At 29.6% G+C, this 24508-nt stretch overlaps 1 protein-coding gene across 1 annotated transcript; it reads left to right on the top strand.

Annotated features, from left to right (window-relative positions):
- Positions 1-3007: 3007 nt before the first annotated feature.
- On the top strand, positions 3008-8062 carry LAX3 (auxin transporter-like protein 3). The gene is made up of 8 exons (NM_001247753.2): positions 3008-3252; positions 3933-4118; positions 4205-4317; positions 4858-5041; positions 5642-5739; positions 6835-7042; positions 7379-7636; positions 7721-8062. Exons 1-8 carry the CDS (start codon positions 3088-3090, stop codon positions 7913-7915), a joined length of 1407 nt encoding a protein of 468 aa, NP_001234682.1. The 5' UTR covers positions 3008-3087; the 3' UTR covers positions 7916-8062.
- Positions 8063-24508: the final 16446 nt, after the last annotated feature.

Genomic DNA, 24508 nt, shown 5'->3' on the forward strand with positions numbered 1-24508 from the left:
CCGATCCCCTAATCTCACTACTTTCGTTCATCAAGCCTTCTTTTACACTAAGGCATCATTATTAACAAAGTAGATTAGGGTTTCTTTTTCAAGATTTAAGATTCAATAGCTTCATCATACTTATTTCATCACAATTATATAACCACAACATGCAAACACACAATTAAGCATATAGAATGGTTTACAACACTACCCAATACATATCATTCGCTATTAAGAGTTTACTACGAATAGTGTAAAAACCATAACCTACCTCCACCGAAGATTAGTGATCAAGCAAGCAATTTCCCCAAGCTTTGTTCTTCGTTTTCTCTCTTCCTCGTTCGATCCTCTCTCTCTCTTTGTTCTTTCTACTTTTCTTATTCAAACCCTCTTTCTTTTACCCTAATTAGCATATAATTAAGAAGAAACGATGGCAATAATAACCACTAATTAACTTAAGGTTACCTCTTTTAACCCCCAAGTAATTAGACTTATTAAAATTAACCCACTAACTTTATAATTAAAGCAGGAATAGTCCAAAACGCCCCTTAAAATAATTACAGAAATCCAACCTCGCCTGGGATTACGCAGCCTGTGACGGGCCGTCGTGCCTGCGACGGTCCGTCCTGCTGCTCCGTCACAGAGTTCAGAGACTGAAATTTATTGAAGAATCTGTGACGGTCCGTCCTGCCATTCCGTCACGAAGTTCAGAGAGTCGATTTCAGGACCCATTTTTCAGAATTTCTAAGTGTTTTGAAACGAGACCCCTCGACTAAACAGGTCGTTACAAAAACCTTATAAAATACTACCAAAAACTTTCATAATTTTAAATATAATGACATTAACTTAATTATCGATAAAATAAAAATACATTATCATTAAATGTATTTTTGTTATAATGCAATTAGACCATTCTTTTGTGGTCTTCATAATGTGTTATTTAAGTGGTAAATTGCTTGGTGTATAAAATGCATGTTATCAAGAAGTTATTAAAGCATAATTAAATAAAAGAGTGCATTAAAATAATAAATTATACATAATTTTTTTCATTAAAAATAAATTGTTATGGTAAATTCGAAAATAAGGAAAATAAATATAATATTATAACTAGAGGGAAAATTAGTGATTCAAAGTGAAACTTTAGGGGAGATTTTCGAAATTATACTACTGGTAATTATATTCACAAACAACATTATTATTATAATAATTATGGGATGGTTGTGATGACTTCCTACAAATGGGGTTGTTTAATGTTGTAATGAAGATGTCAGATGATACATAAGCTGAATTATTTTGTTAATTAACACTATTTTTTCATTAAAAATTTTCAATTAGGTATTCTTATAGATATTTTGATTGGATTAGTGAAAAAAATATATTCACAGATTGTTTTTAATATTTCAATAAAAATATATTTTTCATCATATATTTTCAATTGATCTGATAAACGTAGAGTAAAAACATATATATATATATATACATCTCATTAATTCGTATTGAGAAAAACATATAATAGTACAAGTATTTTTTATCACTTGTGAACTTTTTGAGATTAACCCACATTCCCCTTTAATAAGTCATATATAATATAAATCTAAATTAATTAAATTAATAATACTGGAAAATATACTATGTGACTATTAATAAAAAGAACAAAAAAGTGGCAATGATAGAATTCTAACTAATTCTTCTTTTACAAATTCATAGTTACTTCCATCATTATCTTAAAAAAAAAAAAGAAAAAAAGTCCGTGCATATTTTTTCTTCTTTTGCTTTTTTCCTTTTCGTTATCTTTATTTCTTTTTCAGCTAAGATGCATTGAAATAACATTGTTCAATCTCAATCCATATATAGTTGGCCTAATATATAGTAGACCCTAGTAATCTCATCTTTGTTACGTCTATTCACGAATAGATCCGAGTTAAAAGTTTTAAATTTATAAATTTTAAATTTTAAAATAACTATTTCAAATATTCATAAGTATCAGATTATGACAACAGTAATAATATATCTAGTAAAATTTTACTAAAGTAAAATATATACGGACCTTATATTACTACCTCATGTTGAAGGAGAATCAATTCAAATATATCAAAATTCAAATAGAGAAAAAAGAAAACAATGAAAAAAATATAGTTATTAAATAAAAAAAAAACATTACAAAATCTACTAGAAAAGAATTCTAACAAACATAAAAAAAAGAAAACCGCATGTGGCAACACGAGATATAGACTCTAAACTTAATATTTATACGTACATACGGTATAATAAAAATAATTATTAGCAATATTTAATTCATAATTATCGTTCAATATGTATTTTTAGTAGTAATTGTCACTCTTTGTATATGTCCCTACAACCTTCAGCGACATTTGTTCTAATAACACTTAACTAATATCGGTAAAGACATTAGCACTCTTTATTAATGTCAATATTTAATGTCACTAAATTTTTATTTTTTTTAGGGATAATGCCCAAGTACCCCCTCAACCTATGCCCGAAATCTCAGAGACACACTTATACTATACTAAGGTCCTATTACCCCCCTGAACTTATTTTATTAATAATTTTGTACCCCTTTTTTGCTTACGTGGCACTATCTTGTGGGCCCAATAATGGTTGACTTTTTTTTCTGAACTAGTGCCACGTAGGATAAAAAGGGGTAAAAAATTACATATAAAATAAGTTCAGGGGGGTAATAGGACCTTATTATAGTATAAGTGTGTCTCTGGGATTTCCGGCATAGGTTGAGGGGGTACTTGGGTATTTTCCCTTTTTTTTATAATGACATATAGTGTATCTTTTAGCATGCATACACTATCAGTTCAATTAAATTCGTATCTGAACTTTTAGCTCCGCATAGACCTTTAGGGGTGACTCTATCATTGCTCCAATATAATACAACTAGAAACTTATAACCAAAATGAATAAACAACTAGTATAAATAAAGGGATTTTATTTTTATTTTTAAAAAAGAAAATATTACCTTCCTCCTTTCTATTTATACATACATAATTAATCACTTGGGCAAATCTCATTCCAATATTCTTCTTCTTGTTTAGTTCAAAAACTCTCATTTTAGAGTTAATTAATTAATTAGTGATTATGGCTTCTGAGAAAGTTGAGACAGTTATTGCTGGTAATTATTTGGAAATGGAAAGAGAAGGAGAAGAAACAAATTCAAATAATTCTGTGAGAAACAAATTATCCAATTTTTTTTGGCATGGTGGATCTGTTTATGATGCATGGTTTAGTTGTTCTTCTAACCAGGTTCCTTTTTTTATTTTCTTGCTATTCTAATATATTAATTACCACTAAAAATTTGAAATTAGTTACGAAATTTATCGTCTAATTAATTGCTAAAAGGTCTCTAACTTTGAAATTAGTGAATTTTCTTATAATTTATCGCTAATATATAGCTAAATAAAATTAACATGAGATTTTAGTTGTTTAGCTACAAAATTTTGTATGTCACTAATTTCTTGTTTTCTAATAGTGTATCTATCACGTAGTGGCAGATTCAGGATTTAAACTCAACAATTTCAATTCATAAGGTTTTTAACATAGAAAATTCAATATTGTGCATTTGAAATTATGAACTACACTAAAACAAATGGAATTAGCTATAAATTTCATTGCTTAATAACTCGTAAATACGATTTTTGATAATCTATCACTCGCTTATATATATCTCTAAATAGGATAAACAGTGAATTTTTTTGTTTAGCTATAAAATTTAAGCGGGGCCAATTCGTGTTTTGTTTTCTCTAGTAGTGATGGTTTTGAAGTTGATAATGTTTTTTCTACATATATAATTTATGCTCCAAGTGAAAAATGGTGATTTTAATATGTAAAATTGTGAAGGGGTCAATTTCATTTTTCATATTTATTTCTAGAGAAAATTAATTTTTAATTTTTTTTTCTAATATTTAATTTGTATAATTTATTAGGTTGCTCAAGTGTTACTTACACTTCCATATTCATTTTCACAACTTGGAATGTTATCTGGAATTTTGTTCCAACTTTTCTATGGTTTGATGGGAAGCTGGACTGCTTATCTTATAAGTGTGCTCTATGTTGAGTACAGAACTAGAAAAGAAAGAGAAAAAGTTGACTTCAGAAATCATGTTATTCAGGTTCGTTTCGATTAATTCAAATTCATATCAATTTATTTATTTCTATTTTTTAAATCTTTTTTTAATATATATTTGAATTTTTGCAGTGGTTTGAAGTTCTTGATGGACTACTAGGAAAACATTGGAGAAATATTGGCCTCTTTTTTAATTGCACTTTTCTTCTATTTGGATCAGTCATTCAACTAATTGCATGTGCAAGGTAATCATGTGTTCATTAAATTAGTAAAATAATAATAATAAAATATATATATAAACACAAATTTTGCAATAATATTATGAATTGATCAAGATTGGTACCCGTGATTTAAGATTAGTACGTAAATAATATGTAAATAATTAAATAGGAAGTTTTTCATTATTTAAGAGATAAGGTATAAGTAATTTCTAGATTACTATTGAAATCTCAGAGATACAACTTGACTAAACTAAGGTCATATTATCTTTGAAATTATTTTTGATTTTTTTTAATATACCTTTTGGCTGACGTAACACACTCTGTGACTCCACACAATTGAAGCGCGTGGAAGATATTTACACATCACGTAAGCCAAAAGGTGTACAAAATTTTAAAAAATGGGTTCAGAAGGGTAATAAATCCATAATTTAATTAAGGTGTGTTTCTGAAATTTCGATCATAATTTAAGGGATATTTGTACCTTTTTATATTATTTAATAAAATAAATAATACCCCAAAAACATTCTTATTATTTAATTTAATTTTTTTGTTTGTTTGTTGCAGTAACATATATTATATTAATGACAATCTTGATAAGAGAACTTGGACTTATATATTTGGAGCATGTTGTGCTACAACAGTGTTCATTCCTTCATTCCACAATTACAGAATTTGGTCATTTGTAGGCCTTCTTATGACTACTTACACTGCATGGTATCTTACCATAGCTTCTCTTCTCAATGGACAGGTGAATTATTAATAACTATTTTCTCTTTTCGCGTTTTTCGTTCGTTCATTTTCACTTGTCATATTTCACTTTACGAGAGTTAATTTAATTGATCTTTGAAACCAAATTGAATTAGCAAGGTTAATTTAGATGTCCGAACAATATATATATATACTATTAAGTTATAACAATAAAAAAAATATCTTAAAATATTAATTGATATTCGTACTGTTTAATTCTCGATAAATGAAATGTGATAAGAAAAAGTGAGCTGAGGAAGTAATTTATCAAATGAAAAGCACATTTTTAGAATTATTATTCTTTTTAAAATGCATGGCTTTTATATATATTTATTTTATTTTTTGAAATACTACAAGAAAAATTAGAATTTAAAGCTATGAAATTTTTTGCTTATAGGATGAGGGACGAATTTTACTGTTTAGCTATAAAATTTATTATAAAAAATACAAGAGACTGGTTTTGAAAAAGAAAAAAGTATAATCTATGGGAAGTGATAAAGCTTAGTTTTGGCTTGATTAAACTTTAAATATTAGAATAGCATATGCAAATTAGTACTTTTTTTGTTCTAATTATTATTTAATTGATTGTGACATGTCAAAGGTTGAGGGAGTGAAGCACTCAGGACCAACAACAATGGTTCTCTACTTCACTGGGGCTACAAACATTCTTTACACCTTTGGTGGCCATGCTGTCACAGTGTAAGTGAGAATTAATTTAAGCGAAAAAGGATAAATATATTTCGAATTATCGTTAATGTTATACAGATATCTTTAGTCATATTTTTAGAATATTGGTATCTCTACGGTTTGAAAACTAGAACATATTACCCTTTATACTAACGAATATACGCGTGTCTTAATCTTATCTATCGGTCCGATATTTATTAAATATCGAATCGACGAATAAGATTGTGACACGTGTTTCTATTTTATTTTCCGTAAGAAGGACATATATGCTCTTATTTTTTGGATAGTAGAAGTAACAATATCTGAAAAGGTAACACAGCGATATATGCATATCATTTATAATAATTTGAGCCTTTAGTTTAATATTATGTTTAACAAATCCACAAGTGGATAAATATATTTTAATTATTATATCTATATCTAGATACTCTTTTTTGTTTGTTTCACCAGAGACATAACACATGCTTATAGTAATTATTTATTAGCTCCATATCCCTTTTCCACTAGTGAGAACATGCTTCCTCAAAACCCGGTACCTAATAGTAATTAAGTTATAAATGTTCCTGCAAGGATATGGTTGAGTGGTTAGGCGGTGTATTTTTCATGTGAATTTAACTATCGTCTACTATTGAGTTATGAGTTTGTCATATAAAGCTTATTTAATGTGTTGTGATTTGCGAATAAGCAGGTTATTGTGAATAGGGATAACTCAAATATATTAACGATTTAAAGTTAAATTTAAACGGAGATCTTATATTTTAATTTATTATAATGAACTTCATGGTCATAATTTTTTTATTTAATCTTTTGAGACATATAATATTATAAATTTATCAAACTTCTAATAGTTCTTACTCTCTTATATAAAAAATGTATAACCTTTTTTTTATAAATAATACTCAATATTTTTTTTTAAAAAAAAATACATATAACTTAGTATTGCTTAAAAAACGAGGCCCTTCAAATTAAAGAGCCTAAGGCTAACCATAAAGTGTTCACTCGAATGAGCATTTTAATTGTAAAACTTAGTTATAATTTAAAAATATTAAATTCATTAAATTTAAATTCTAAAATCGCCTTTTTACCTAATTTTGTGTGTGAATGTAGGGAAATAATGCATGCAATGTGGAAGCCACAAAAGTTCAAGACAATATATTTGATAGCAACAATTTATGTGTTAACACTAACATTGCCATCAGCAAGTGCAGTGTATTGGGCTTTTGGAGATGCACTTCTCACCCACTCTAATGCTTTGGCTTTGTTGCCAAAGACTAAATTTAGAGACTCTGCTGTCATTCTCATGCTTATTCATCAGGTCACTAACAAACCCTTTTTTCTTTTTTACATTAATACGTAAAAACGTGTTTTTTGATTCAGTCTTAATTGATATCTGTACCCTCCAACTTTAGGTATACACAAGTAGACATACACGTCCTACATGATAAATCTCACGCGATTTGACATGTAGAACATGCGTGTCTACTTGTTCAATTTTATGATTATTTAAGTGTTTTTAATGTACACCCAAAATTGGAGAGTATAGATACTAGCTGATGCCAAATTAAAGGACATGTTTATGTATTCTGTCTCTATTTTTATAAGATTTAATTTAAAGTGATTTTTGAACTTATAAATCTTTTTTGGTGTATAGTTTATTACATTTGGATTTGCATGTACCCCATTGTACTTTGTATGGGAGAAGTTCATTAGAGTTCATGAGACAAAGAGCTTATTTAAAAGAGCAATGGCAAGACTCCCTGTGGTTATTCCAATATGGTTTTTGGCAATTATTTTCCCATTCTTTGGGCCTATCAACTCCTCTGTTGGATCTCTTCTTGTTAGCTTCACAGTCTACATTATTCCTGCCTTAGCACACATGCTTACTTTTGCTTCACCATCAGCTAGAGAGGTAACCCTAGCGAAAATTCGATTCTATTGTTTTCACTCGTTGTTAATTAATTAATTAATGTGACACACTTTTCTTTTTTGACAGAACGCGGTGGAGCAACCACCATCATTCTTGGGAAGGTGGGTTGGGTTATATTGTACCAACATATTTGTTGTGGCATGGGTTTTTATTGTTGGTTTTGGATTTGGAGGGTGGGCAAGTATGGTCAATTTTGTACATCAAATTAACACTTTTGGACTCTTCACTAAGTGTTATCAATGCCCTCCACATAAGGCTTGAGTAGGATATATTGTTACTATTTATTTAAGGAAGGAACTTGAGAAAAACTAAAATACATATATGAAGTGTGTAAAAAATTATTTGGCTTTTAATTTTCTTGCAAGACTTCTTTGTTAACTTGAGTGCTAGTGGATTTTTTTTGTTGAAGAAACCTTTGTTTTTGGGGGCTTTATGTAATGTGGATTATTTGGTAATATATACGTACAATCTTTTTTTTTTTTTTTATTGTAAGGTTTTCCCTTTTTACTATTACTATGTAGAATGAGCAAATTGCGCAAAATTCTAACTCACAAATATCAAAATACTAATTCCCTTTTCAACGAAAGTACAACACTTAAATATTATGCAAACTAGGGCTATAAGTTTTCGTGGCTTAATTCAAATGGTTAATATATTTAGAAAAGTTGTATATAAGTGTCGATATTCATAATATTATGTATGATAGGGGTTATAATCATATTCAAGTCGACTATATGTATAGTTACTTTGATCTAACATACTAACATATTTGTCTTTTGGTTATTCCATATCAAATTCAAAAATCAGTATGCGTAGCATGTGAATTTGTACTCTATCTTAGATAAATCTTCATTTTTCTATCCTTCCTTTTTGTGGGATTTGCATATATATATATATATATATATATATACTTGTCAACCTAATATAATTGTCTCTTTGACCCGCCCTAGCTTCTTCATTAGTGTCACATTCACCCCGGGGATTTACCTCCCCCCTAAAGTTAATTTGTCTCATTGTTGTATTTCGAAAATTCGACTTTAATACCCTAAAGTCTACTAAGACCTAATAGACCTCGCAGATTTGAATATGCGACTATTTTTCCTAGAAATGAACACAAAATTAAATATTTTGAGTCATCACTAATTTTTTTCTTTTAATTCAAACCAACTATCATATAAAATGACAAATAAGTACGTACGATGACGCAAAAATAACTATAACACTAAATCCAAATATAAAAGGCCAAAATATATTATCATTGGTGACTCATATTGAAAAAAGGCAAGTAAATCGCACTATCTTCATCAAAATTGAACCCCACATATCATGTTAAGTGTCTGGAACTTTTTTGACATGACAAACACTGGTAAGATAGATCTATCATTAGGGGAAAAATTAAACCTTATATTTTATGTAGGGTTAGACAACTTCTTTGTGAATTCCTTTTGTTTTGACATAGATTGCATGTCTTTAGCTCATTGTAATTTGAACCCAATAAAAAGATAATCTGATTTTCTTACGTCAGTGTACAGAATTATCTGATACTTATGTTAGTGGGAGGATATGCATAGGCTAACGAAACACCTAATTTTAAGAAAAGTTATATAATCTTATCGGTATTTTCAAAAATGTTTTATGGGCGAGTGTCGGGGCTGAACATAAGCCCTAGCGTAAAATTAGTAATTTCTTTAAAACTTTTTGGTTTAAATCATATTTTTTTAATTGTTGGTGTAATGATATTTCTCAACTAGTAACTATAATATATTTTTCTGCATTATAGGTTATTAATACCTATCTCAAATAAAAATTATAATATAAGTTATTTATTTAAATTTATTTGTAAAATCATTAAAAGTTTTACGTTTGTTTATTTTCTTAATAATAAAATTATAAAATTGAATATACATGCAACTACGCCCCGTAAAAGCACGAAACTTACACTTGATGTCTCGAGACTTGCACCTCAGTCATACAATATAAAATGTCATTTCACGCTCCCGCCTTTTAAAACATTGGTTCCTACTGATTAGTACATTTTAAATTTTTAGTAGGCAAGTCTTGCAAATTTTTTTAAGTCAGACACGCCATATTGGTAGGTCATTGGTCTTTTCGTGTTTTTAAATTTTAATCAAACGTGTCTAAAAATACTTTGAGTCTTTGAGTTGATATGATACTTTTTATTTGTAAATTAAAACGGCTGTTTTCAAATATAGTGATCCAATTAGGTTTGGATTAAATCTCAAAATGTGGTGCGAAATTATAATTTATTGAGATATTTCAATCTAATGATTACTATTTCAAATGGAGTTTTGTGGAGGTATTGTTCAAACTACTTTATGCTACAATTGTTGTATTCAATAGTTAAAGCCGAACTAGAGTTATAGTTTCATATATATCAGAATTTAAACGGACAATTCATTGTCTACTCATTCAGGTGTGTTTACTATGTGCAACTCAAACAAATTTATACGTTGTTAAAATCACTCGAACTAATCAAATGAATTTCTGTTGAATATAATGCAGGCTGAGCTGGTTGTAAGTAAATATTAGTTAGTTGACTGACGTATATTAATTAGTTAGCTAACAATGTAGTCAAATAATGATAATTAGTTTGATATTTAGTTAACTAATCTACAAATTGTATATAAGTAGTTTGTACATCTGTAATTCTCATTCATTCAAAAATATCTTCTCTCTTCCTTCTTCATCTTTCTCTCAAGCTCCATTCTCATGGAGTAATATCAAATCAGTGGAATAGTATTAGTTTACATGGTATCAGAGCGAATATGGATCTAGGAATTCTTTGAGGAGTACAAAATACATAGGATCGTGAGATTCAATTTTTTTTTCTATCATTCATTATTGAGTATTTTTGAAGAAGATTCAAATCTATGGGGAGCAATATCAATTACAATCATCCATTGTATTTGCATCCTTTGGATGCACCAGGTTCACTTTCAATTGAAATTTAGCTTAAAGGCATGGAGAATTACATGCTTTGGAGTCGAGCTATGAAATTAGCACTTCTGGGAAGGAACAAATCGGAATTCATGGATGGATCTGTTACGAGAAACATTTATGAAGGAGATCTACAGAGAAGATGGGATAGATGCAATGCCATTGTGATTTCCTAGTTAATGAGTAGTTTACAATCAGCCTTTCTTAGTGGAATACTTTTTAGATCTGGTGCTTATCTAGTTTGGAACGATCTTAAAGAGAGATTTGACAAGGTAAACAATTCTCGAGCTTACCATTTATATAAAGAAATACCATCTGTAGTTCAAGGTGTATCCTCTATTTCAGTGTATTATTCAAGCTGAAAGATCTTTGGGATGAACACAATTCGATTATTCCATTCCCTACATGTGCTTGTGAGAGATCGAAAGATTTTGTAGAACATTTAGAGAGGTAGAAGTTATTTCAGTTTCTTATGGGGTTAAATGATGGTTATGCTTGGCGAGATCTCAAATTTTAATGATAAGTCCTGAACCTTGTGTGAATCAAGCATATGCTATGATCATATAAGATGAAAGTCAAAAAATGCTTAATGGAGGGAATTGTGTTGTTGCAAATCGAATGGAATCTTCAGTTTTTTGTGTTGCAGAATAGGATGCCACAACCATGTATTCAACTAGAGGTTCAGGATAAGGACAATCATCTGGTTTGGGAGGTCATCAATATCAGAAGAAATATTGTGATTTCTGCAATATGAAGGGTCATACTAGGGGTGATTGTTACAAATTAATGAAATGTGAACATTGCTTGCAGAAGGGACATGTTAAGAAGACTTGCTATAAGCTAATTGGATCTCCAGAGAACTTCAAAGGGAAGAAAAGAGTAAATCTTGATACACATCCTCTTGCAAGATTAAATTTAGGATACATGAGCCTCAAGCTAAAATCTGTTGGTCCTACACCTGCTTTTACTCAGAATCAATACAATCAGATTGTCCAAATGTTGAGCAAATATTCCATAGGAGATGCAACTGCAAACATGGAAGGCAATTCCAACTATGCTATCAACACTGCCAGTGCGAATAGTGCAGGTATCCTTTCTTCTCATAATGATGATAGTGTGAAATCAGTTGTTGATACTAGAGCTACTAATTATATGATAGGTGATAAGGTTGTGTTTCAAACTAGTACATTAGTAGATGATACAGGAAAGGTTCAATTACCAACAGGAGAATCTGCAAATATATCTGACATAGGGAACTGTCAATTGTTAGGAGGTGATTTCACTAAAAATGTGTTGTGTGTGCCAACATTTAAATTCAATATTTTGTTAGTATCCACGTGGACAAAAGAATTGAAATGTTGTGTTGTGTTCTTTCCTGATTTTTATTTGTTTCATGATCTCTCTTCTGGGAAGGTGAGGGAGATTGGTAAGGAACAAGATGGACTATATGTAATGTACTCAAAGAGGGGGACAGAAAATCAACAGAAATCTTTGGCAGTACAAAGGAGGTTGATGCAATATTATGACATAACTGGATGGGACATTCTCCTATGTTAGTTTTAAGAAGATTTACAGTTTTTCAGAATAAATCATGTTTCAATATAGAAAAATGTGATATATGTCCTTTGACAAGACAAACTAAAGTTCCTTTTCCTGTAAGTGTCACTAAGAGTAGTCAATTGTTTGAGTTGTTACATATGGATGTACGGGTCCTTACAAAACATCCACATATGATGGTATGCAATATCTTCTTACTATAGTTGATGACTATTCTAGATGAACATGGGTATTTTTTATGAGAGTTAAGTCTGATGTTGTTTTTTTTTCTAAAAAACTTCATTGTTATGGTTCATACTCAATCCAATAAGAAAATTCAAGTTTTTAGATCAGACAATGGTTCTGAATTTTTTAATCAACATTATGCAAATCTTTCAATCCCTTGGTATTATTCATCAAAGTTCTTGTCCATATACTCCTCAACAAAATGATGTAGTAGAGAGGAGACATAAACATATACTTGAAACAACTCGAGCTGTTAAGTTTCAAGGTTGTTTGCTTGATAGATATTGGGGGGTTTGTATTGAAGCTGTTGTCTACATTATTAACAAGATTCTATATATTGTTTTAGCCAAGAAGACTCCATATGAACTTGTTTATCATAAGGTTCCAGATTTGAAACATATGAGGGTGATTGCTTGTTTGTGCTATGCGACTAACTTGGTCAAACAAGATAAGTTTGGGCCACGAGCAATCAGGGCTGTTATGATGGGTTATGGAGTTCATCAAAAGGGCTATAGATTGTTAGATTTGGAAAACAAGAAGTTTTTTGTCTGTAGAGATGTTCACTTTAATGAACATGTTTTTCCATTTCAGATTAAGTTGGCATATTTAGATACGAGGAACCAGGTTGTTTCTCTTATTCCAGTAGAAGATTCATTTTTTGATATTGCGACTGTAATTTTCCCCATAAGATAGTCGACTGATGCTTATATACAGTCAATTGGTGATGTTGTACAAGAAAATACCGATGATGTTATCGTACCAATTGAGCAGAATGTAGCACCTGATGATAGCAGACCACATAGATTTATTAAAACCACCTCTTTGGCACAAAGATTTTGTGATGACTAACAACAAAAGGAGTTGCCAGTATCTTATATCAAATGTTGTGAGCTACACAGGTTTATCTGTTCAATACAAGGATTTTTTATGTAATTTTTCAGCCATAACTATCACTGAACCTAGTACTTATTCAGAAGCAGTCAAAGTACAACAGTGGATACATGTCATGCAGGCAGAAGTTAGTGCCTTAGAAGATAACAAGACGTGGGAGGTAGTTCCATTACCTTAAGGACAGAAAACTATTGGTTGTAGATGGGTCTATAAAGTCAGATACAGGACAGATGGACATATAGAGAGATATAAAACAATATTTGTAGCAAAAGGTTATAGCCAAAGAGAGGGACCTAATTACTAAGAGACCTTTTCACTTGTAGTGAAAATGGTGACAGTTAGATCAGTTATTGCTTTGGTTGCAGCTCAGAAATGGCATATACATAAGATGGATGTATACAATGCTTTTCTTCAAAGAGATTTACAAGAAGAGGTATACATGGAGTTGCCTAAAGGTTTTAATGTTCTAGCTATAGATGGTCAAGCAAGAAGTGTTTGTAAATTGCTTAAATCATTGCATGGGGTCAAACAAGCTTCTAGGCAATAAAATATCAAATTGACTACAGACTTGATTGAATCAGGTTTCACTCAAAGTCAGTTGGACTATTCTTTATTCATTAAACATGCACATGGACAAAATGTTTTTGTTTTGATCTATGTAGATGATCTGTTGATAATAGGAAGTGATATGAGACTCATACAAGAGACTAAGAACATTTTGCAAACCAATTTCAAGATTAAAGATCTAGGAGAACTTATATTCTTCTTGAGCATTGAATTTGCTAGAAGTAATGAAGGCATCTTAATGCATCAAAGGAAGTATGCCCTTGAACTCATTTCAGATTTTGGGGCTAGGAGGTACTAAGTCAGTTAGAGCAACTGTGGAAGTCAATCAAAAGTTAACTTCAGTTTTATTTGATCAACATGTTCACTCACAGCATGATCCTATGTTGAATGATTCGGGTCCATATCAAAGACTAGTAGGGAGGTTACTTTATTTGACTATAGCTAGGACAGACATCTCATTCGCGATCCAAAATCTTAGTCAATTTATGCATTCACCTAAACAGTCTCACATGGAAGCTACTACCAGAGTGGTGAAGTATATAAAGCAAGCACTAAGAGTGGGAATTCTCATGTCATCTACTGTTTCTTCTAAGCTACATGCTTATTGTGATGTTGATTGGGGTTCATGTCTTACAACTATAAAATCAGTAAGTGGGTATGCAGTGAAGATATGTGATTCACTATGGAAGTCAAAGAAGTAGTTTACTGTTTCTAGAAGTTCAGCGGAGGCAGAGTATAAAAGTCTTGCTTCAACAGTTGCTGAAGTTGTTTGGCTCATTAGTCTGTTTAAGGAATTTGGATTATCCATTCAGTTTTTAGTGGATATATCATGTGATAGTAAATCTGCAATTCAAATAGCAGCCAATCTAGTATTTCATGAGCGTACAAAGCACATTGACATTGATTGTCATATTATTCGTGAAAAGATTCAGTTGGGATTAATCAATACAATCTATTTGGCATCCGCAGAGCAGCATGCATACATACTTACTAAGGGATTTCTTACTTTTCAACATGCTTATTTGATATCCTAGCTAGGTCTTAAGGATATCTTCATACCACCTAGCTTGAAAGGGGGTGTTGAACACAGTGCAGGCTAAGCTGGTTGTAACTAACTATTAGTTAGCTGAATGACGTGTATTAATTAGTTAGTTAATAGTGTAGTTAAATAGTAATGACAATTAGTTAACTAATCTACAAATTGTATATAAGTAGTTTGTACATTTTTAATTCTTATTCATTTAATAATATCTTCTCTCTTCCTTCTTCATCTCTCTCTCAAGCTCCATTGTCATGGAGTAATATCAAATCAATGGAATAGTGTTAGTTTACATTTCATCCTAAGTCCTTCTGGCACTTGGGTGTATATTTAATTTGATCATCATCGTAGGTCTCAAGTCAGCCATCATATCTCTAAATCAAGCTCTTCGAAGGGGGTTGATTGTCCTAATCCTTATTAGTGATTATTTTTTCTAGTCTCAGTTTCTTTTGGTTGATTGTTCTTAACGTTTGCAACCATCCAAAAGATCATTTTTATGAAAGAACCATTATGCACAATGATTTGCACCTTCATGTGAAGTTTTATCATGAAAAATAGTCATTATTCCTATTTTAGATCGATCTCATTACTCTAATTATAATGTTTAGCTACTTATAATTAGTTACAACGAACAAAAACATTATAAACCTTAAATTGTAGATTTGTAGTACTTGCGAGAATCTCTTGTTCATTCAAATGAAATAGCTATATTAGCACTATTTTGGCCTCATTTCTATATTGAGTGTTTTACTTTGGATTTTGTTCCTCTTTTAGTAATTAATATTCCCCGTGTTTCACAAAGAATGATCTAATTTGATTTGATACGAAGTTTAAGAATGTAAAGAAGACTTTTAAATCTTGTGATTTTAACTTAAGTTAGGTCAAATGTACAAAATTGTCCTTTGATCAAGTGGCCTAACACACCACGTGAAAAACTGAAATTAAAATGTTATAAAAAAAATGTTATTTTTCTATGAAACAAACTAAAAAAGGAAAGGAGGTAATTCTTTTTAAAAGGGAGGGAGTAGTAATTAAGCTTGGAATTTTGAACATCATTTTATAATCAATCTATTAATGAAGTTACAAGGTTCATTGAGGCTTTGCATTTCTTTTTCACTTTGTATATCTTGCTTGAATTATTTGATTTTAGCATACTTTTAGCAAACATTACATAAACATATATTAAAAAATTAAATTAAAAATAATACGATAAATCAATACTTGAAAAATAATATTAGAAAGTATTTGATCTTAAGCAAGTATTGGCATATAGAAATATAAATAATTTTATTCGTATATTTTGTAAGTTGTAATTTGTATATATTGTGTAGGGGTGAGCATCGGTCTGTTCGATTCGTTTTTATACATAATCGGTTCGGTTTATCGGTTTTTGGTTCTAAAATATGCTAACCCAATAACAAACCAATAAAAAATTTTTTATCGGTTTATCCATTTTTGATGTTATCGGTTCGGTTTCGGTTAACCCAATAAGAAAATGTCGATCAAATAATATATAATATTACGTATGTTATAATTACATGTTACCAACTTACCGTCAAAACATAATAGAAAACTTTGAATATTGATCAAATTACTAACATTCACAAAGTTGCAAAAGCTATTGCCTACAATTACGAACTAGAATTAAAACTAAAATAAAATATTTCAATGAGACAATCTTGAACAGTTGCTTGCTCCACCAGATAATCAACAAAGTTCTTAACAATTTCCTAACAAAAAAATCACATAGCCTGAAAAACTTATATTGAATCTATTTATGTATTAAATTATGTATATTTAATATTGAGGAAGGGTAAAGTAGTAAATAACTATCATCTTATTGGGTTATCGGTTTACCCAATAACCCAATAGGAAAAACCAAAACTGACCCAATAACCCAATAATTATTTTCTCTAAACTCATTAAAAATCCAATAACCCAATTACCCAATAACAATAACCCAATAACATTTTATCGGTTCGATTTATTGGTCGGTTCAATTTTTGCACACCCCTAATATTGTGGGTTGTTAACGGTATATATTGAATATATTATGTGTATATTTGTGAATATCATTTATATGTACATATATTTGGGTATATCGTCTATTTTAAATATATCTTATATATATAGTATATATTTTGTGAATGTCCTATCTATCTAGAGCTACTTTCACATAAAATAAACATAAAAATCATATTTATATGTTATAATTGTAGTTTGCATATTTGCGCTCCATAGCAAATAAATAAATATATTTTTCGCTATAATACAAAAGAAAGCAGTTGTATAATTTGCTATACATATACAAAAGAAAACAATTATATAATATGTTTCGGCATACATATACAATAAATCAATTGTATAATGTGTTTGTATAAAGCGAGAAAGAGAGAAAGACAAAAGCGAACTACGTAGGGAAATATTCGTATTGTATAATTATAAGTGCGCGCATAAGACAAAGATATATGTATTTGCATGTGTATATACAATTTTCTCTGGCATTATACAAACAACAACACAATTTATTGTTGGATTTTATTTGCCTTGATTTCTTACCATAAATAGGTTTTCCTTTTAGGAAAAAGTTTTGGATTGACTAATCATTTTCTTGTAGGAAAAAGTTTAGGACTCTATAAATAGAGGCATGTTCCTTCTAACTTAATCAGCATTCACAATGTAGTTTTAAGGGCTTTGAGAGTTTTGGTTAGGGGGAGAATTTATGGGTCACAAGCTTGGTACGTTATCACTTGTGTGAACCTATCATGTATTCCGAGTGAATTGGTTGAGGTTGTTTCTCTCTGTATTTTATACTCTCATGTTTATAGTGGATTGCTCATATCCTTTGTGGACGTAGGTCAATTGACCGAACCACGTTAGATCTTTGTGTCTTTTGGTATATTTCTCGTTGTCTTCTTACTCGTGGTCTTTTGAGATTTGCTTTGCTAGATTCCGAGTTTACACCTGCTTATTTCCGATCCTAACATTTATACATTTCTGTTTGTATAAGCCAGAGAGGTGAAGAAGAGACTGATGATATCTGGGAGAGTGGCGAGCGAGATCTAGGAGAGGGGAACAAAAATATATGTATATATATAATTTTCTCTTGCTTTATACAACACAAATGTATTTTATACATTTGCGTTTTGTATAAAAACGAGAGTGGCAAGGGAGAGACTACTGAGAGAGGTGAGCGAGCTAGATTCACCATGGAAAGAGCAAAATAGCAACAATTTCTTACAGGGTACAATTAAATCAAACTGTAATTATGACATTTTATTTGAATTAATAGTTTGCAATTATATACATTTTTCCCGTCTATATATTGCATGTATATTGTGTATATGTTTATACACTATATATATATATATATATATATATATATCAAATTGATAAATGATAATACCACTACAAATCTTTACATATTTTAATTCACTTTATTCTATGAAAATTGAAAATTGAAACTTCAAAGTTGGAATAGAATAATAGACAAGAACTAAGCAGAAAAGATAGATTAGATTAAAAGAAATGAAATTTAATTTTTTGAACTTTAAGCTTCAAATTTTTAAATTTTCATTGATTAAATTAGTTAAAAATCATGATATCAACCACTACACCATGTAATTAAAACTCAATTTTGAAGTTTGAAATTTCAAGTTTCAATTGATGACACTATACTATAATTTTATTAAAAATATTTTAATTATTAAGTTTCTTGAAAATTGAAACATCAAAGTTGAATATGGAATATATATGTTTTTTAATAGAAAACATAGACTCATGAAAAGAGGATTGTGTGAAAAATGAACTTTAACTTTCAAATTTTAAATTATCCAACGATACTTATAATTATATCAAATTTAAAAATTGGTACCCAATTGCCAAAAAAGTTAATAATAAGGAAATTATCTTTAGTATTCATCTATCAGTTTTCTAATAAAAAAAAATGATAAATAATAAAAATACACACCTTTTTATTTTAGATATTTCTATTACTTTCTATACTTTTAAAATCTTCAAAAAAATTTATTTTTTGAATGTATTTGAGCTGCATATCAATGTATTCGAGCCAATATCTAATGTATCCAAACTTCATATTTGTCACGACCCAAAGCGGGCCGCGAGTGGCACCCACACTTACCCTCCTATGTGAGTGAACCAACCAATCTAAACCCCAATCATTTACCAATAATAAACAGAAAATAATGCGGAAGACTTAAAAACTCATTACGAAATCAATTGATAACTTCTAAAATTCAATACTTATCATCCCCAAAATCTGGAAGTCATCATCACAAGAACATCTATCCTCAAATTACTAAATCTAAGAATCTCTAGGAAACTAAAACAAATACAAGAGATGGTCCATGTCCGAACTTCAAGGACATCAAGACATGAATGAGAGAGAATCCAGTCCGAGCTAGGAATAATAGCTCACCCTGAAATCTGACGCGGTGAAGACTGGCTAGAGTTGCTGTTGAGTTGAAGACGACGGCACGTTTGCTGCACTCCACAAATAACAAGAGAAAAACATACAAGTAGGGGTCAGTACAAAACACAGGTACTGAGTAGATATCATCGGCCAACTCAAAATAGAAAACAGTATATATCAGATAATATCATAAATCAACTATATACTCAACATGCGGCATTTACAATTACCATAACCCTTGGTCACAACACCAAGCACATCAATGAGGACTCACGTCTCCCTATCATACTCATTTGGGAATTAGGTTCATTAAATTGAGTATATTAACATATTTCAAGATTCATTCTCTTTACTAATCCTGGTGCCGGAACGTGACACTCTGATCCTCATATACTATCCTGGTGTCGGAACGTGACACCCGATCCATATACTATCTTGGTGTCGGAACGTGACACTCCGATCCTCATATACTATCCTGGTACCGGAACGTGGCACCTGATCCATATTCTATCCTGGTGTCGAAACGTGACACTCCGATCCTTTTATACTATCCTGGTACCGGAACGTGGCACCCGATCCCCTAATCTCACTACTTTCGTTCATCAAGCCTTCTTTTATACCAAGGCATCATCATTAACAAAGTAGATTAGGTTTTTTCAAGATTTAGGATTCAATAGCTTCCTCATGCTTACTTTGTCACAATTATATAATCACATTCATGCAAGCATACAATTAAGCATATAGAAGGGTTTACAACACTACCCAATACATATCATTCACTATTAAGAGTTTACTACGAATAGCATAAAACCATAACCTACCTCCACCGAAGAAATGAAGTCAAGAAATCTACTTTTCCAATGCTTTGCTTTCTTTTTCGTTTCTCCCTCTCTCGATCGTTCGCCCCTTTCTCTCTGTACTTTCTATTTTTCCTTATTCAAACTCTTTCTTTTACCCTAATTAGCATATAATTAAGTATGAAAGATGGTAAAAGTAACCCACTAATTAATCCAAGGTTATCTCCTTTAACCCCCAAGTAATTGAATTATTAACATTAAACCCCAAATTAACTAATTATAAGCAGGAATAGTCCAAAACGCCCCTTAAAATATTTAACAGAAATCCGACCCAGTCATGGTTACACAGTCTGTGACGGGCCGTCGTGCCTGCGACGGTCCGTCCTGCTGAGTCGTCACAGAGTTCAGAGACTAACTTTTCACTAAAGGGCATGTGACGGTCCGTCGTGCCCACGACGGTCCGTCCTGCCATGTCGTCGCGAAGTTTAGAGAGTTGTTCTCAGTACCCAATTTTTCAGAATTCTAAGTGTTTTGGAACGAGACCCCCTCGACGGTCCGTCGTGCCCATGACGATCCGTCGTGGGATCCGTCGACTCAGACTGTAATTACCAGAAATAAACTCTACTGCTCAAAACGACTAACAGGTCGTTACAATATTATGTACCAAAGTTAATTTTTAATGTATTCGAGCTACATATTAATGTATCCAATCCAGTATTCAATGTATTTCAACTACGTACATATTATGTATCCGAACTAATTTTTAATGTATTCAAACTATATATTAATATATCGGAGCTTTAATTATTGTATCCAATTTTCTCAATTTTTAAAGAACTAATGTAATTAGAAAGTAATTAAGAATGGATTGTAACTTTATGTTAAAACTTTAGAATGTATGTAATTTACACTTTATAAAAATGAGTTTTTACTCCTAATAACACAAGTAGTAATAGATATAATTTGACGACGTATAAATTTACAAAATTCATATAGCACAAGAAAAAAATTGACCACTATTCCTATTCATTAAATATTGAAATCAACCATTTAGGATGATTATATTTTTTTAATATAAGCTAAAATTCATAATCAAGTCAAATGAATAAAGACAAACTAACAAACTTTATCCCATTTTGGGAATAGTGAATTTTATATTGTTATATGTTACCTTCTAAATTAAGGAGAATAATTCAACTCAACAAATTACACCTTCTCTCTCTTAGCATCTTTTTTTTGTTTTGTAAGTTTGTGAATAGCATAACCTTAATAAAGGTATATATTTCTCCATCTTAATTTATATAATATTTTTTATTTTTAAAAAGTTAAATAGTTTAAATTTAATTAACAATTTGTGAATAAATTATTTTTAAAATTAAATTTATATATTTTATAAGCTATATGAAAAATATTATAAATCAAAATAATTGATAATTTAAATATTAAAAAAAAACTTATCATGAAACATAAATTTGTTTGAATAACAAAATTTAAAAAATATCACATAAAATAGGACGACGTAAGTGCAATGTATAACAACATGGATAAGGTTCTATTGGGACTTGGACATCAACTTTAGTGTTATAGACGTGGCATGAAGAAAAAGTAAAATGAAATGTGTGATGTGGTAGTTGGATTATTCTGATTTTTTTTTTCTTTTTTTTTTTTCTAAGAACGGCCATGCACGATTATTCTGATTTAGTCTTGTGTACATAGGGTTAGGTTTTGTTGGACTAAAATATCTTTTGAGATTATAATCAGGAATTATAAATTTTGAAATAATTATTCATAGGAGAAATAGGATAAAATAAATTAAATTTAGAGCCTGTTTGGCTCAGCTTAAAAGCTGGTCAAACTGACTTAACAGCTGGTTTTTGACTTATTTAGCTGTTTGGCAATACTCAAAACAGCTTATTTTAAGTTAAAATTTTTTTTATTTTAAGCTAAAAGTTAAAAACTGGGGTAGGGGTGCTTTTTTTCCGGCTTATATTAAGTTGACCACATTTTTACCTTTTTGCCCTTAATATTTTTATACAATCTCTAAATTACCCACATAACTCTAACATCTTTTTCTTCTATTTTTTCCTTTTCACGTGTGGATGATAGACAATTACTATTACTAATGAATGAAAAATAAAATAAATCTTAAATCTTTCAAGTGATCTATTCAAATTATATATTATTAAAATGTAAAATAAGTTGCACATATAACTTAAATAAAAATTTATAGTCCTCTTATAAATAATTTGTGATAGTAAAGAAATATGTGAATGATAGACAATTATTATTAACTATGGATGAAACTAAAATAAAATCTTAAATCGTTCTTTAATCTATTCAAATTATGTATCTTTAAAATCTATAATAAGTTTATATTCCTCTTATAAATAATTTGTGATGAGAAAGAAATATGTGAATGATAGCAAAATATAATTATTTATGGTTGTAAAATATAAATTAATTAACTTTTATTATGTTAACAGCTTTTAAGGGTATTTCAGACATTTTGATTTAAAAAGCTGTTTATCAGCACTTATTTGCCAAACACATCAACAACTTTTTTTTTAACTTCCGCACTTTTATCCAAACACATAACTGCTTATTTTAAAAATAAGTTTTAGCACTTTGAAAAGTACTTTTTTAAAGCTATTTTTATTAAGCCCATCCACACGGGCCCTTAGTAGAAAAAGTGGGGGTATTTAGAATTAATTTGAGATTAATTTTATTATTGTTATTATTGGCAAATAATGAATTAATATCTTTAACTATATAACGTATAAATTATAATCTCGAATTCAATCATAAAAATATTTTACCTTTCTCAGGAATCACATGTCCTATTGACAAAATCAATAAAATAACAATATATTTAGTAAAATTTTACAATATCAAATATAAAAAAAAATGTATTTTGTGCTCCTTGATAAAAGATATATATTATATATATATTGATTGTATTTATCAAATAATTTAAATATGTGAAATTACTTAATAAAGATATTTGATTTATTTTTTTTATATTGATGAAGTCGTTCAAATTATGATATTATTTTTTTACAAGGTCACTCTACCCCAAATTGTACTTTCAATTAAAAAAATTACATGGCTTTTAAAATAAATTGATAATTTTGAGACACGATTTAGCTAACTTTTGCGTTCCTTCTTTTTTTCTTTCAAAAAATAATCCTAAAGTACACAAATTTTAATAGTTTTGGAGCAACCTAATTTCCTTTAAATTAGTTTTTAATATTATTATTCCTACCATAATTCGAACGTCAAATATATGTAATGGGCACTTTCAGATATATATATTCAAACTACTTTTAAATTAGATATAAAATATAAGAGTTCGGAGTCAAAAATGGTAAATAAAATTGTCAAAAATTTCAAAATGGCATATCAATTTTTTTTAACCAAAACGGTAAAATCGCTCACGATATAGCGATTTTGTCCGTCGAAAAAGGCAAAATCGCTACTATAGTAGCGATTTCTTAAATTTTTCTTCCTTTTTTTAAAAAAAAAGAAAATTTAAACAAGTCGCTCCAAATGGAGCGATTTTCAAAATAAAAATATTATAATTTTTTCAATAAGTCGCTGCATATTAAATTTTTTTTAATTTTTTCCTTTTTTTATAAAAAATAAAATAAAATCAAAATCATTGTCAAGGCAGCGACTTTGAATCAATTTTTTTTAAAAAATCAAATTATTTTTTTAAAAAAAATCAAATCGCTGCAACGACAATAATTTACACTTAATTTTTTTTTTGAAAACTTAATTAAATCGGATAATTTTTTTTGCAGCGATTTAATTAAATTTTCAAAAAAAAATAAAAATTAAGTGTAAATCGCTGTATTTGCAACGATTTGATTTTTTTTAAATAAAGCAAAAAATAAAAAATAAGAATTATATATTTTTTTTTAATTTTGAAAGTCGCTCCATTGGAGCGACTTGTTTAATTTTTTTTTTTTTAAAAAATAAAGTTTAAGAAATTGCTGCTACATCGTGAGCGATTTTGCCATTTTGATTTTAAAAAAATTGATATGCCTGTTTTGAAATTTTTGATAATTTTTTTTTACCCTTTTGGCTTCGGTCTCTAAAATATAACGTTTGGTGAATTAAGCAACGTAACTGAAATGTACAATTTAAGGAGAAAACCACTCGTTTAATAATTTTTATAATAATTTTTAGGTATCTCTTGTATGACAATTCTAAAAATAAAAAATAATCAAATTTATTTCATTATTTCTTTAGCAACAAAAAATTGAATATTCTTGTATCTAAGTTTGTTTCTGCTTAATATCTATTGTGAATCAGAATTACAGTACACCACATATTTGTATTTGAATTATATCCAATATGTGGTGTATCTTGATTAATTGGTTTGTCAT

This window comes from Solanum lycopersicum, chromosome 11 (assembly GCF_036512215.1).
Source record: "Solanum lycopersicum chromosome 11, SLM_r2.1".
In the NCBI taxonomy this organism is placed as follows: domain Eukaryota; kingdom Viridiplantae; phylum Streptophyta; class Magnoliopsida; order Solanales; family Solanaceae; genus Solanum; species Solanum lycopersicum.

Bases quoted from the DNA above. Each gene is read 5' to 3' on its own strand.
- LAX3 (NM_001247753.2), top strand. From the start codon at position 3,088: ATGGCTTCTGAGAAAGTTGAGACAGTTATTGCTGGTAATTATTTGGAA. The intron at 4,119-4,204 runs GTTCGTTTCGAT...GAATTTTTGCAG, and splicing joins TCAGAAATCATGTTATTCAG to TGGTTTGAAGTTCTTGATGG. The intron at 7,637-7,720 runs GTAACCCTAGCG...CTTTTTTGACAG, and splicing joins CTTCACCATCAGCTAGAGAG to AACGCGGTGGAGCAACCACC.